The sequence below is a fragment of the Asterias amurensis genome, chromosome 4 (genome assembly GCF_032118995.1).
Source record: "Asterias amurensis chromosome 4, ASM3211899v1".
Taxonomy (NCBI): Eukaryota; Metazoa; Echinodermata; class Asteroidea; order Forcipulatida; family Asteriidae; genus Asterias; species Asterias amurensis.
In genome coordinates this window covers 13404485-13418009 of record NC_092651.1, presented here as the reverse complement: position 1 = coordinate 13418009, position 13525 = coordinate 13404485, and the positions used below count along the sequence as shown (strand labels likewise).

The window sequence follows — 13525 nt, the reverse complement described above, 5'->3', positions numbered from 1 at the left end:
AGTCCCAATATGCATTAAAGGTGAGATGCACCAAATGCCTTCGGACCTTACAACATGCAACGATGGTCTTCAAGATGAATATTTCATCGGCCACTCAGAATGGAAGATTTATCTCAGCAGATGTTGCAGTGTCACCTTGGTAATGCCATTAATTCTATATGAGGGGTAAAATATGATGTTCAGGGGAAAGGTCATTTTATTTACGGTAAAGCCTCGACGTTTCATGCAGTACATTTTCAGCATCTACACTTTGGTTGTCTCCATTAAAATGGCTTCAATTTCTAGACAATACTCACTGGAGTGCTCTCCAGTGCCGGTGTGCTTTTGTCGTTCAAGGAGAACTCTGCACTCGCCGCACACTACATTGATATACATTGCCATCCAAAACGATAGTGTTACTGCCACACGTTGGAGAATTAAAAGTAAACACAGCCCACGGAATTACAATTTCGTGGTGAAACGTTGACAGTTGAATTCAAGATTATGTATCTACAAGTAAATCGGAGGTAATCACTAATGCTAGACACATCTTTATGTATTGCTGATAAATACAAGCATTCCCAAATGAGATAAATTTATTTTCACTATACTTACGGGGATATAGAAAATATCAGAATTTACATCCAAAATATGTTTTTCAAGTTTTGTACAGATTATTGCATTAACTTTGCAAAGTTTACAGCTTATAGATGGAAATCTTACTTGAATAAATAAAAAAAAACATTTCAAATGCCGCGAATCTACTTCACCCACCTACTTTTTTTTAAGGAGAAACACCACAATCAAGTTAGTCTAGATTGCTTTCAATGAATTTTACCTGTATGTATTTCTGCACTTATGTACTTCTTATTCATGCTTTTGAAGAAATTTTTCCATAAACATGTTCGTTTGATGGAAGATAGATAATCTTTAAATTTTGACACTGCAGTAGGCCCTATGTATTATTCTGATCATACAACGTTTAAGCCCCTGTGCGTTTTCATAAACTTGAAAATTCCAATTCAAAGAAACGAGAAGATATGTGAGCCCAAATTAACATATAAATCATATTTGGTCTTCTGAATTTATAGCTGGTTGCAACAGTACAAGTTCCTTGCAGCTGTGTACCGGCATTAATTTTACCGCTTATCAAATGTTTGGTTCCAACAGCACCATAATCCAAACAGAATGACACACTGCAGTCCGGTCGTGACTATGCACTTATAATTGTGTTATAACCCACATTGATGAGAAGTGGCAAAAATGGGCAGATGGCCACAAGTGTGCAATATTCAATTTTTGATGTCTTCTTGTTATATAGCCGTCAAAGACTGGTACATCATGCAGGTAGCTTCTTTACTTAGGGCATTATTTGTTCCCCTCTTTTTTTAGGGGAGGGGGGGGGATGGTTGATCATACAGCAAGTAATTTCGCCCTGCCTTGATGTAATGCACATTTTCAGCCTATGTGTTTATGGGTCCAATCCCTTTCCAGCTCGATGCATTGAAGTAGGATAAGCGAATTCAAATCACGAATCCAGATTATGGTGTGACCAAATGTTCTAATATAAGCTACTATTTTTCTCCTCAGAACAGGGTCGATTAATCTAAAACCGAGATGTCAGCATCACGAGGCGAAATGATCATTTCACGTCAACATACATGCATTGAAGTGAACAGCTTTTACTATTTAAGAGATTCACAATTTTTTTTTGACATGAGGAGATCTCAGCGTTCAATATCATCTTGTTAGATATGGGAATGTTAACAGCAATACATATAAAACTAAAACTAAAACACAAATGACAAATGTATACAAAATATTCACTTGGCATGACAAAGATGAAGATAAATGAGTCAATTTTTGATGAAGATGCACAGTACATCACGGTAACTATAATATATGTAAACCGCTCATGTTGTCATGATCGAATATACGAAACTTGACAATATTTAAAAACACTATTTTGTATGTCAAATGCACTGCTTTCAGCTTTCAATATCATCTTGTTAGATATGGGAATGTTAATAGTAATACATATAAAACATACGAAACTTGACAATATTTAAAAACACTATTTCGTATGTCAAATGCACTGCTTTCAGCTTTCAATATCATCTTGTTAGATATGGGAATGTTAACAGTAATACATATAAAACTAAAACACAAATGACAAATGTATACACAAATTTCACTTGGCATGACAAAGATGAAGATAAATGAGTCCATTTTTGCGGAAGATGCACAGTACATCACAGTAGCTATATATGTAAACCGCTCTTGTTGTCATGATCGAACAACATACGAAACTTGACAATATTTAAAAACACTATTTTGTATGTCAAATGCACAGTATAAAACTCAACTGTTAGAGTGATGGCGCAGTTTTGTTGGTCTTTTCAAAGCTGTATTTTAAATCCATTCTCTTAAGGTGTGATTTACGGTTGTCTATACACAAACAGATGTGACACGAGGAAGCAGTGAGAAGTGCAGTTGAAAGTCAACCCCCGAGAATGATATCAGATGAAAGTTCACGAAAGGTTACTGGATTTACGCTTTAAACAAACCACAATTCAGACACACTGATTTGAAGAGGCAAATGACTTGGGGAAAACGACAATGTAGCTTCGTGTTTATCACAATCAATATTAGTGACAGATTTCTGGTCGTGGCGGGCACGGACGTGTGGAATAATATTGCAATTTGTTTTTTCTGTACTGAAATTCCTGTTTTCTTACATTTTTTAGTTAATACTAAAATATCAACTTTTATTTTGACTTTTCTGTTTTGTTACCTTGACACTCTGGCCAAACATCACCCCCCCCCCCCCCCAAGATACCCTTTAATACATATCACCTTTCAGGACATCTGTATTGTATTTATTTTCACATAAACATCACCTTATTGCAACCAGAGGGTAACCTAAATATCACAGGGCTGCTGAGAAACGTGTCATCTTGCACAGCGATCTGCGTGGTGTCATCAAGGGACGGGTGCTGATCCCTGATATTACTGTGACAACGGTTGTCGGTGAGTGGTTGACTGTAGTATAAGTATTGTACTCAATACGATTACAGAAAACAAAACAAGTGAGTTCCTCATTAGGAGTTATTTCAAACCTCAGTTGGTTCCGCACGAGTTAAATGTGAAAATAGAAATGAAGGAACATCACTATAACGTGTCGGAGAATGTCAGGTTCTTGGCTTCGGTTTAAAATCTGCTTCGGTACAAAACGCTATACTGGATTGACAAAATGTTGAGTTTGGCATAGCACTTTTTAATATTTCATCATGGTCGCCCAGAGGTGTGTACCACTAATATTGGTGCGTGGACATTCCTGAGTGATAATAAGTCAATAAATTGACACTCTCGGGACAAATCAACTTCGCTGCAAATTTTTGAATTGTCCTTACTTTATATGATGCACTTGAATGTGCTGTCCTTGCATTTTCGGGCGCCTTGTTGGATAACTTAGAATGGCTGCCATTTCGCGCCACGCCATTTCACAAAATGGGCTCATCCATGCTGGAGACGCATAAAACAAACTCATATTTTTGGCGCCGAAACAACAGAACGGTTAACATAAGTTTCATCTTGAATGGCGACTTTCACGGTGGCACACCAATCAAACACGTCTCTGACACAAAGTAACGAGTGTTTTTGTCATTAAGCTCTTAACAAGTCAAAAAGATGATGAATAACGTTATTAACGTTATGATTATTATAAATAATCAATAGTAACTACTGTTTGTTACGCCTGTATTTATAATGAGATTTGCTAATCATGGTGATATAATAGCTGACACATTCTTAAAAGTGGGAATGTAAGAAACTGAAACAGGGAGAAGGTGTGACAAATAATACGGAATTGATCAAAGAAGAAGCTCGGCTTGTGAATAGTCCATCATATGAGTAATGGGAAAGGTTTTGTATTCATAGGGCTTTGCTAGAGTACGTGTACGGGAATTTTTGGGATATGCAATTTCTTTTCTGAAGGTCGTGTTTGCATATAGTCTGTGATGTGTGGGATCTGAGTGAAGGTGCAACTTGATATACATGTGTAAACTCGTCAATATCGCGAGGGTATTTAATCACGAGAAATTACATTTTAAAGAGGGATTCACGAGCGTGAAATTGCACCAAGCGTTAACTGCAACCGAAAGTACAGATCACTCAATATTAATACACTGACTTATTTATACACTGACTTATATATATTGACTTAAAGTGGTGGGTTCTTTAAGCTTGTATACTTTAAAAAAAAATTACCATGACAACTCTTTTGTTGAAGAGCACCGGAGAGCTGTTGATTTATAAAACATTGTTTAAACACCCCCCTTTTTAAATAGTGTGCAGAAGAGGTGAATCTTCACTACAAAATTTGAATCTGACAAAGCATGAAGCTTTTTGCATGCAGGCATCTGATGGAGCACAAATGCCTGGCAACAAGGATAGTATTTTTTTTCTCTCATTATTTCTTTCAACATTGATGACTAATTGAGCAAAAACGTTCACACCAAGTGAGGGTACTGGATTCACCAAGTGAGGATACTGGTCTTTGACAATGCCAGAAGTGCCTTTAAGACCTATTGGGATCTGATTTCCTGGTGACGGCTTTCGCCATTTTCCTCTTTGCGTTTAACTATATAAGAGTTCATTGACAGATGGATATATGTAACATGAACCGGAGGCTGAATATTTACCCATCTGAATAAATGATGCAGACGGAACCTAGCCCTAACAATATTGGCTCAAAAGATATCCAATTCAAGTTACTGACATCATTGTATGCATTATTTGGCTCTTGTCAAACGACACAATTTAAACTTATATGGGGAAGCTAATATTCTGAGATGGGACAATGTGGCGAGCGCAGGAGAAGCCCGAATGGGTAAGCAATGAAAAATGTCAGGTCACTGGATGTCTTGCTTGCTTTACATGATCTGACACAGGCAATTATTCAAAGGAACTACGTTCGATCAAACCGATAGATGATTTTTTTACTAAACTATCCATATAATACATTACGCACACAAATCAAAACCGGGCATGGAACAACGTCATTGAGACATGTATGACAATGTTAACACGTTACAAAATGAATGAAAATGTAACTGCGAGAATCGGCATGTATAAAATTAAAACGATTTTTCAAAAACCTGGGCTGCTTTTTAATCGGAAACCTATGTAATGATACATGCTCAAAAACACTTCAGTTATTATTTCGGATTCGGAAACAACTTTAGAAGGTTCTGAGTAGAGGCACCGAAATCAAATAACCACTGGAATTCCACTAAATTCTTGCTCAAAACAACCAATTGCCGGCGGGGTTACTCAAGTTTCTAGGAACTGTTATCTACAACCTACGTGTAATTGTATCATCTGTCTTTTTATTAACACCAATTTAGAATGATAATTTTGACCAGCATATAAAGCGTTACGGTGCACATTTTTCCTTCATGATAATGAAATATCATTTGAGGTGATTGTCGTTGTCATGATTTATGATGACTGTCATCAATGTCCACGATGTCACTTTCCCATCATTGCTAAGAACAATCTATTCAAAATACCCGCTCTTTGCTTTACTAGATGCCGAGTTTTGGCAACGTCTTTAAGCTCGTTTGCAGAAAGAAGCATTTAAGAGAAATATTGTGTCATTTCCAATAACGAAAGGAAAACACCATATAATAACAACAACAGTGAACATATTATTTTTGTTTGTTTGCTTGCTTTCAACTCGCTTTTACAACAAGTGCGTGCGCCACCGTTTTCCTGTATTAAAAGCAATTAACCCGTTTTCTGGACGGATGTATCCCGAAGGAGACTTCCGACGTAACCGGAGAATTTCATGGAAAAAAATGACAGTTCCCGGAGCATAGAACGGGTAGCGATAAACAGGAGCAAAAGATTCTTTCATATATACGGCGAGTGAGAGAGAGAGCCCAATCGGGCAAAAAACACCCCAAGTTTACTGGAGGTGACTGGATAAAATGACAAGACCAACAGGGGAACTGAAATGCTGTAGGCAGACACGGGTAAAGGAAGGAAGAGGAGAGAGTGAGCGGGAGAAAGTTGGTGTGTAAAAGCCTGTTCGTTTCATCGCTGTCACTCGCAAATTACACCCAAGCGAGTTCTTTCTAGCAGTTTTGGACGTTCACCCCTTTCTCGACAAAAAGTGCCCTGGGATGTGTTGGTTATCCGCGACGGTTTATGTTCAGGTTTTTCCTCCAGAGGAAATTATTTATATAGGACTCTTTTTCTATATTGCTGCACGGGACAAATTTGTTGAGGTTTGCCTTACAAATGTTTCTTTAGAAAGCCATATTGTTATTATTTCTTACAGATAAATGGATTGGTTTATCATTCACCAATTGACAATTAGGAAAAAGCACGTGAACATCTCGTATAGAGAGTATCAAGCTTGTTGGATTTAAATATGATAAAATATTGTTTCATAGCTGACATAAAACACAACGATAAAGTGGTATAGTTTTGCTTCAAGATTGGTTTAATTTTGCAAAATCTCTCAAGGCTCACTGGCAAAAGGACGACTTTCAGCATAAGCTCATTCAAGAGGCTGACGAAAAAACTTGTGTACCCATGGTTGTTGCTAATTTGAAGACTTTGCAAAGCGTTGGTACTTGACTGCCCCACGGATCCGTGATTGTCCATGCCATAATACACTCGTCACTCAAAATTGCCTGAAACGTATTTCCTTGTAAATTATCACGACTCTCTCATTTCCATACAAATTGACTCAAAGAATGGCTATGTTGTCATCCAGTCACGTTTTGCAATAACACCGCCCTTCTAATTTCCTGCCATTTTGAGCAAGACACGTAATCTCGATATCAGAACCCTTCGCACCATTTGTATACTATATATTATACTATTATTAACACGGCAGATTTGTAATAATTAGAACTAAGATTGATTTGAGTGGCCACCAAGAGGCACCCAAACACAGAGCGTCGAAAATTGCGTATGACCTGAAACAAGTAAATGAAAACATAACTAAAGAAAGTTGTTATGCGTATAGTCAAGGGCTAACAGTGCAATACTGCATGCGTAATAAAATTATAAGCACGTATGGTTTTAGTTTGATTGGCAATTCGTAATAGTACGTTATAGGTAGTGCTTATGAAACATCCTTGCATTCCGACGGAAGCTTTTAGCCAAATGAGCCAAAAGTGCAAAGGTATTATCCTATCAGAATATATATCTAATGGTAAAGTAAACCATGGCCATCAAAACCGCCGATGTACAAATGTGTCCGTTAATACACTTTGAAGAGTAAAGTGTAATGGGTTCACCTGCACTCCTCCAACAAATACAAATCTTCAAATATAGAAAGACACGTAATCTTAATTCTTAATTTTGAAGAAGCGAAACATGAATCGTGACTTTTTTGCACTTTTTCAATCAGCGTGTCCATGCAGCGATGCAATATGGACGTGGGTGCTATATATAGACAGAAGCACGATGCGTGATGTTATTAACACACACAAAATTAAATAAATACAAATTAGCTCCAACTGCCTGTCTGATTAAAAAATTTCAGACTGTTTCGTATGTACTGCTTTTACAGAATAGTTTCCCGAGCGCACAAACAAATTGATGTTCATGGGACATGATCGATTGATGTGAAGCCAAAATGTCTGAAAGGTTCCGTTATTTCCTCAGGATCCATGATTGATGTTCATGGATTGACTTATTATCTTTTCGCGGTTCAGGTTTCGCAGTTAAAACTGTCCTTTTAAGTTTGGATGATCCGTGTTAGAGAGAGTTACCGCGTACCTCTGATCTGTGTGCTTACTGTTACGGGCAATGGGTAGGCTTGTGAAAAGCAATTTGACTGCAGTAAATGAATGTTGAACTGTTTTTAAAATGAGCTTTAGGAAAAAAATGCACATGGCTGATTTTTTGTTCTTCCAGTCATCTCAAGTTGTAATCCGACAACGCAGTGCCACAATGTTGTATTATTCAAAAGGTACTGAAGGAAACAGGCTTTTAGTGGAAATAGTGCCACAAAGCCCGTACAATCGACCCGAAATGCAAACGTGGTGACAATTCCACTGCGTTAACCAATTCAACCAGTTACTGCAAAACCGAATACCTAATACCTACAGTCCTATATTTTGTACAAGTACGGTGGCCAAAAATACAACAGTAAGGAATGTTTTAATATAAAGAGTACCCTTAGAAAGGGATGGCTGTAATGGCTGTTTCATGTCGATTAAAAAGACTGGCCAGCACAACCAAACGCAATTACTTCATCATAGTCACCACAAAAACGTTAACATATTACGGTATGACGGTACCATTGCATATTGACATTCATCGATGATGAAAAGTGAATCTTGCATCTTAAAGGAACACGTTGCCTTGGATCGGTCGAGTTGATCTTTGAAAAGCGTTTGTAACCGTTAGTAATAAAATGCATATGATTAGAGAGATATTTTAAAAGTAGGATATAATGATCCACACAAGTATCACTCGAAATTGCGTGGGTTTCCTTTAACCTCGTCGACTAACGTCGGCCATTTATGGGAGTCAAATTTTTGACTTCCATAAATGGCCGACCGTGTTAGTTAACAAAGTAAAAGGAGAACCACGCAATTTCGAGGAAAATTTGTATGGATCATTGTATTCTACTTTTAAAATATCTTTCTAATCATATGCATTTTATAACAAATGGTTACAAACGCTTTTCAAAGACCAACTCGACCAATCCAAGGCAACGTGTTCCTTTAATCTTATCTCAAAGATTGACAGGTTTTTCCTTCGTGGCCGAAAATCCCAAGGATCACACAAAATGGTTGACCCATGCCTTCCGTTCGAAAATTGAGTTGCATTCTCGCATTACCTGCATCATTTCCTAAAAGACTTCAGTTGTCATACCCCAGGTAACTCCATTCCAATTTACTTTGTGAAATATTCCGTTTGCCCCTCTGTCTTAAAAGCTTCATCTCAGGAGACTTGAGGGCAAATTCAAGTCTGTTGGCTTACCACCACCTCTGAGGTTTTTGAGATTAAGTTTAATATAACGGCCGGGTTCGCATTTCACATTAACTCTTTTCTCAAGAATCACCTCGATCTAGTTGAAATATTTGAACAAGTAAACTGAGCTACTGAACTATTTGTTTGCAACAGATGGAAGGTGGAAAGGGGCACTTGAAGAGACGGTGAGATGTACAGAGAAAAGGGGAAGAAACTACCAAGCCCTGTAGCTTTTAGCACTCTGAAGAGTGGGATGAGACCGACCAGACCCGTACAACTCTGAAAAGTTTATACTCGTGGGATGAGGCCGACCCGACTAACACACCCTCGGTTCAGCCCATGACAATATGAAACCTAGTTAGAAGACTGTAAATTACACTGCCAAACACTTTTGATGATTATTTTCAGGTATACTTTACGTAATTGTCTGTGTGAGTGAGAAGAAGCTCGACACTTTGGGAAATAGTTAAGGCTCGGTCGATAACCACCGACTTGATTGTGGTGTGCTATTTCCGACACCCGGGAATGTTGTATTTTTGGGCTACTCGATAAAAGGGAAATTACCATACCGTTTCTGACGAACAGTTGGTGGAAGTTGTTCGATGAAAGCTGTGAAACAAGTTCAAGAGCCAAAGTATTTTTGCACCCTTATTAATATAACTAGTTTATAGGGTAAGACATTCATACAATGATGGCAAGAGTTCGCCATACATCGCAAGTTAAGTTAAGATCAGTATCCAACAAACATCTCACACATTTTTGGTGAAGTGGTAATAAATATTATAAATAAACTCTTATAAACATCAGAAGTTTTATATTGGAGTTCATGTGAAATTCATTGACTACTTTACTTGGATTTGTCCTTCGTCTATTAGTGTTGAAAGTGTAAATGGAACGTAATAAACTTTCTAAAAAATGTATTGTTGCAGGTAATTGCAGCCAGATATTTATAGGTATGCAATTAATCGTGTGCTCTTGAAAAGCTCGATCGCCAGATGATTACACAAAATAACCGTCAGTGCTGTAGACATATACTTTTCGATATCAAGTTGCAGTTTTTAGCGTTAATGGTTTGCTGTGACGAGGCTCACCACCTAAACGTGACAAGAAGCCCGTATTCGTGTCCGGCCATGCTGATTACCTTTCAACAAGAATTTTTTTTCTAAATTTCTGACATGTTTTTTTACTTTAAATTATTTGTTATTATAAATTGTCCTCATTTACCCGGAGTTACAGAGTTATTATGCCGTCGATTTTAATGAAAACAACTTCCACTGATTATTTTGTTGTGATCTTTTTCATTCATTACGGTACTTATAGTCATTACGTTAAACGATAGTAATTTACCTAATCGGAAAACTAGTTTCCCTAAAAGTAACTGGAATCCCTTTTGGTTTTAAACTTTAGCTTTCTGAGTTTTGCAGAAGTACTCCCGAGCAAGCAATAAAAATCGTAATTGACTCAAGCGAAAATATCATCAATCGTCGCAAACACCCATTTCCAGTTAAGTGGATCATCTATAAACTAAAGTAACTACCAATTGCACGGTTGACCTGCATGAAGAAGTGCAGTGTCCATTAAAGGAAAAGTTATATGTTGTTACTTATGATATTTGCATACAGTCCACTTACAATTTATAGTCATTTTCTAAGCAAAGTCACATCAATTTCAATACACAGTTGATGTTTTCTCGAATCTTGTGTCCATTATACTGTTTTGTTTCCGCTTAAGTGTTCCTCAAGCCATTTTAAGACTTTCTATGCGGTAGCTAATCATATCAGACTCTCTCATATACTTTGGATATTCGGCTAAGTAATTTGGAATTATTGAAATGTACTTTGTGTCACCGACGGTATCAAATCGACCGTTAATCAAACAAAAATATAAAAACGAGAATGAACATACCTTTCCGCAAACTGAAATTTGGGCATCATTGCTCTGCAGAAAAGGAAATGAAACAGGTAGTGAATGCAACGATTAGTTTTATTTGTGAAAGAAACACAATGGTCGATGGTGCTGCACCTGTCATATCTAGATCAAGTTTATGCTTGATGCAACATTAAGCAGCATTGATATTTCGGAAAAAGTGCATCTTTTAGTTCAACAAAAAAAACCCAAGATAACAAACACAACCCAACCCCTCCCCCACAACAACAAAAAATATATAAAAATCATTGTGGCGTTGGTTCATAAATAAAAAATAAAAAAATCAACTGTTGATTTCATAAAAGACTTATTAGAAAGTTGATAACATTATTCTATGAGCGAATAATTAAAATTGCACACACATTTTGCACATGGGCAATAAACACAGTCGGATCTGTCTCACAACACTGCAGTTACTCGGTAGGCTTTGTCAAATGGATGTTTTCTTTATCACATAGAACCAAGCCATTTGTTTTCGAAGGCGGTGGGGGGGGGGGGGGGGGGTCACACAAATTGTTTGTACTCTTCCAGAAGTAAGAATCCAAATTCACAGGCAAACATGACGTCCTTCGAAGAACAAGTGAATCTTGGCAAAGGATGATTTCAAACGTTGACAAAATGAGGCCCACATGCTCATTCCGTTTGCCATTTAACGGGAGAAACACATAGTTGCTAATTTGTGTTCATACTTGAAACACTGGTTAGTTTAAAACATTTTATGTATTCGTCTAAAGGGTAATTGCCTTTAAGTCAAAGTCTGTGGTCAGTCAATGTTACTTCAACTTGAACGGTATACTTTATGATTTGAGTCTGGAACGAGGATAGTTTAACGGCGATTACTGATTCGTTCATGCATAGAGGACGTACAAGTAGCCGGGGGAAGGGGGGGGGGGGGTTACCGATAACTGATTTTAAGGTTTGTCCTGTTTACGATATTGTATTGACTTATATAGAAAAAGTCAACCAGTGGACCTTACTCTGCTGGTTTGAAGTGCTTTTTGTGACAGCAGGTCTTTGAGTCGATATTGTTCAGAAAACGAAAAGTGCATTGTACTGAAATCCTGTATATTCTATAAAACTGCCATTCACTGTATAAAGCTCGTATCATTTTGGAATGTTTAGTGTTTCGCTCTGTGGCTATTGCATGGCTGCATTAAGAGAAACAGTTCATTGAAAAAGAATGATTGTATTAACTTAGGTTCTATATTACAGATTGTAAAGAATAGAGGGGCGAAGCAAGAGAAACCAAGAATCTATTTTAAGAGATGCCATTCTAAGGATATGTTGATACTGAACCGCTGACAGTAAGACGATCCATAAAAGCCTACCGATCAAACAAAACCCAATATGCGACATTATTGACACCAGATACTTTGCTTAGGTTTAAAACAAAAGGTCTTCGCGACGAGCTAGGAAAATGGGTACCGCGCTGCGAGTGGGGGGGGGGTGGATGGGTGAGACATGTACTTTACAATTAAGGTAAACGTATTTCTTTATGTCTTCTGAATTCTTATTCAGTGTTGAAAATTTGCTTGTCAAAGTCTAACATTCATGAAGGCGTATGCCGCCTATTATTTACAACTGTTCGCTTTACTTCATTTTCATAAAACCCCTCGCTCGATTGACGGATCCATACAGGGCAAGGGACGTGCACCTATCTTGTTTTGTCTATCTTCAATGTAAATTTCCCAAACGGTGACTCCTGTTATCGCGAGGTTTCTCGGCCCATTCTCAAGCCCCGATCCAGCACGCGTTGAGCCTTTCAGTTGCTCACAAGGCCATTGGATCAATACACTTGGATCTCATGTGACATTGAATGAAACGGACGACCTTGACTCTAAATCCCACGAATTAACACCGGCACAGTTCCTTGCATTCAAATGTAATCCTCATAAAAATCAAGCAAAACCTCATAACACTCAAGATTACTGTGAAAGACTGTCATATATAACACAGCTTTATTGCTACTTTTTACAAATTACATTTACAAAATACCGACATCGACTGCAGCCACTTAATAAGAGTGGCAAGTGAACGCGCACAACATCGTTGAGCAAGAGCTTTAATGACCGAAACAAAATCACAGGCAAAGTTTCTTGAGCTGCCCTTAAAGGAATACGTTGCCTTGGATCGGTCGAGTTGGTCTTCGAAAAGCGTATGTAACCGTTTGTTATAAAATTCATATGGTTAGAAAGATGTTTTGAAGGGAAATACCGGCTCACCGTTTACGCAATTTAGGGGTGTAGAATCATAAATAATGTTTTCATAGATAGTTGCTGTAAAAAAAATCATCAAAATGTCACGTATTTAGCGAAAAATGAAAAAAAAAAAAAAAAAAAAAAAGCGGCCATATAACAAGCTTCCGTTACACGGACTCTTTGAATGTGAATCTTACGTTAGATTTTTCACCATTATTTACATTTTGTAGCGGTAATTTGAATACATGATCTTTTTCGTCAATTATTCGTAAATAATTTTGTAAAAAAAAGATTTAAATTTGGTTAAGTAAGTTACTTTTAGACGGCTGAAAGTAAAAGTAGCCGGGAAGGTCACGTGATTGTTTGTACCACTTTTTGGTTAGAACAATCACGCGACCTGCGTTTTTGTCTTAAAATGC

General features: G+C 37.5%; 1 protein-coding gene across 3 annotated transcripts in view; it reads right to left on the bottom strand.

Annotated features, from left to right (window-relative positions):
• Positions 1–13525, bottom strand: part of LOC139935937 (minichromosome maintenance domain-containing protein 2-like) — a 132991-nt gene that overhangs the window by 42913 nt on the left and 76553 nt on the right. For all 3 annotated transcript variants that reach the window (XM_071930580.1, XM_071930582.1, XM_071930581.1), the window contains exon 23: positions 10888–10920. In XM_071930580.1, the coding sequence (XP_071786681.1) occupies positions 10888–10920 (33 nt within the window). The remainder of the gene's footprint in view (positions 1–10887; positions 10921–13525) is intronic.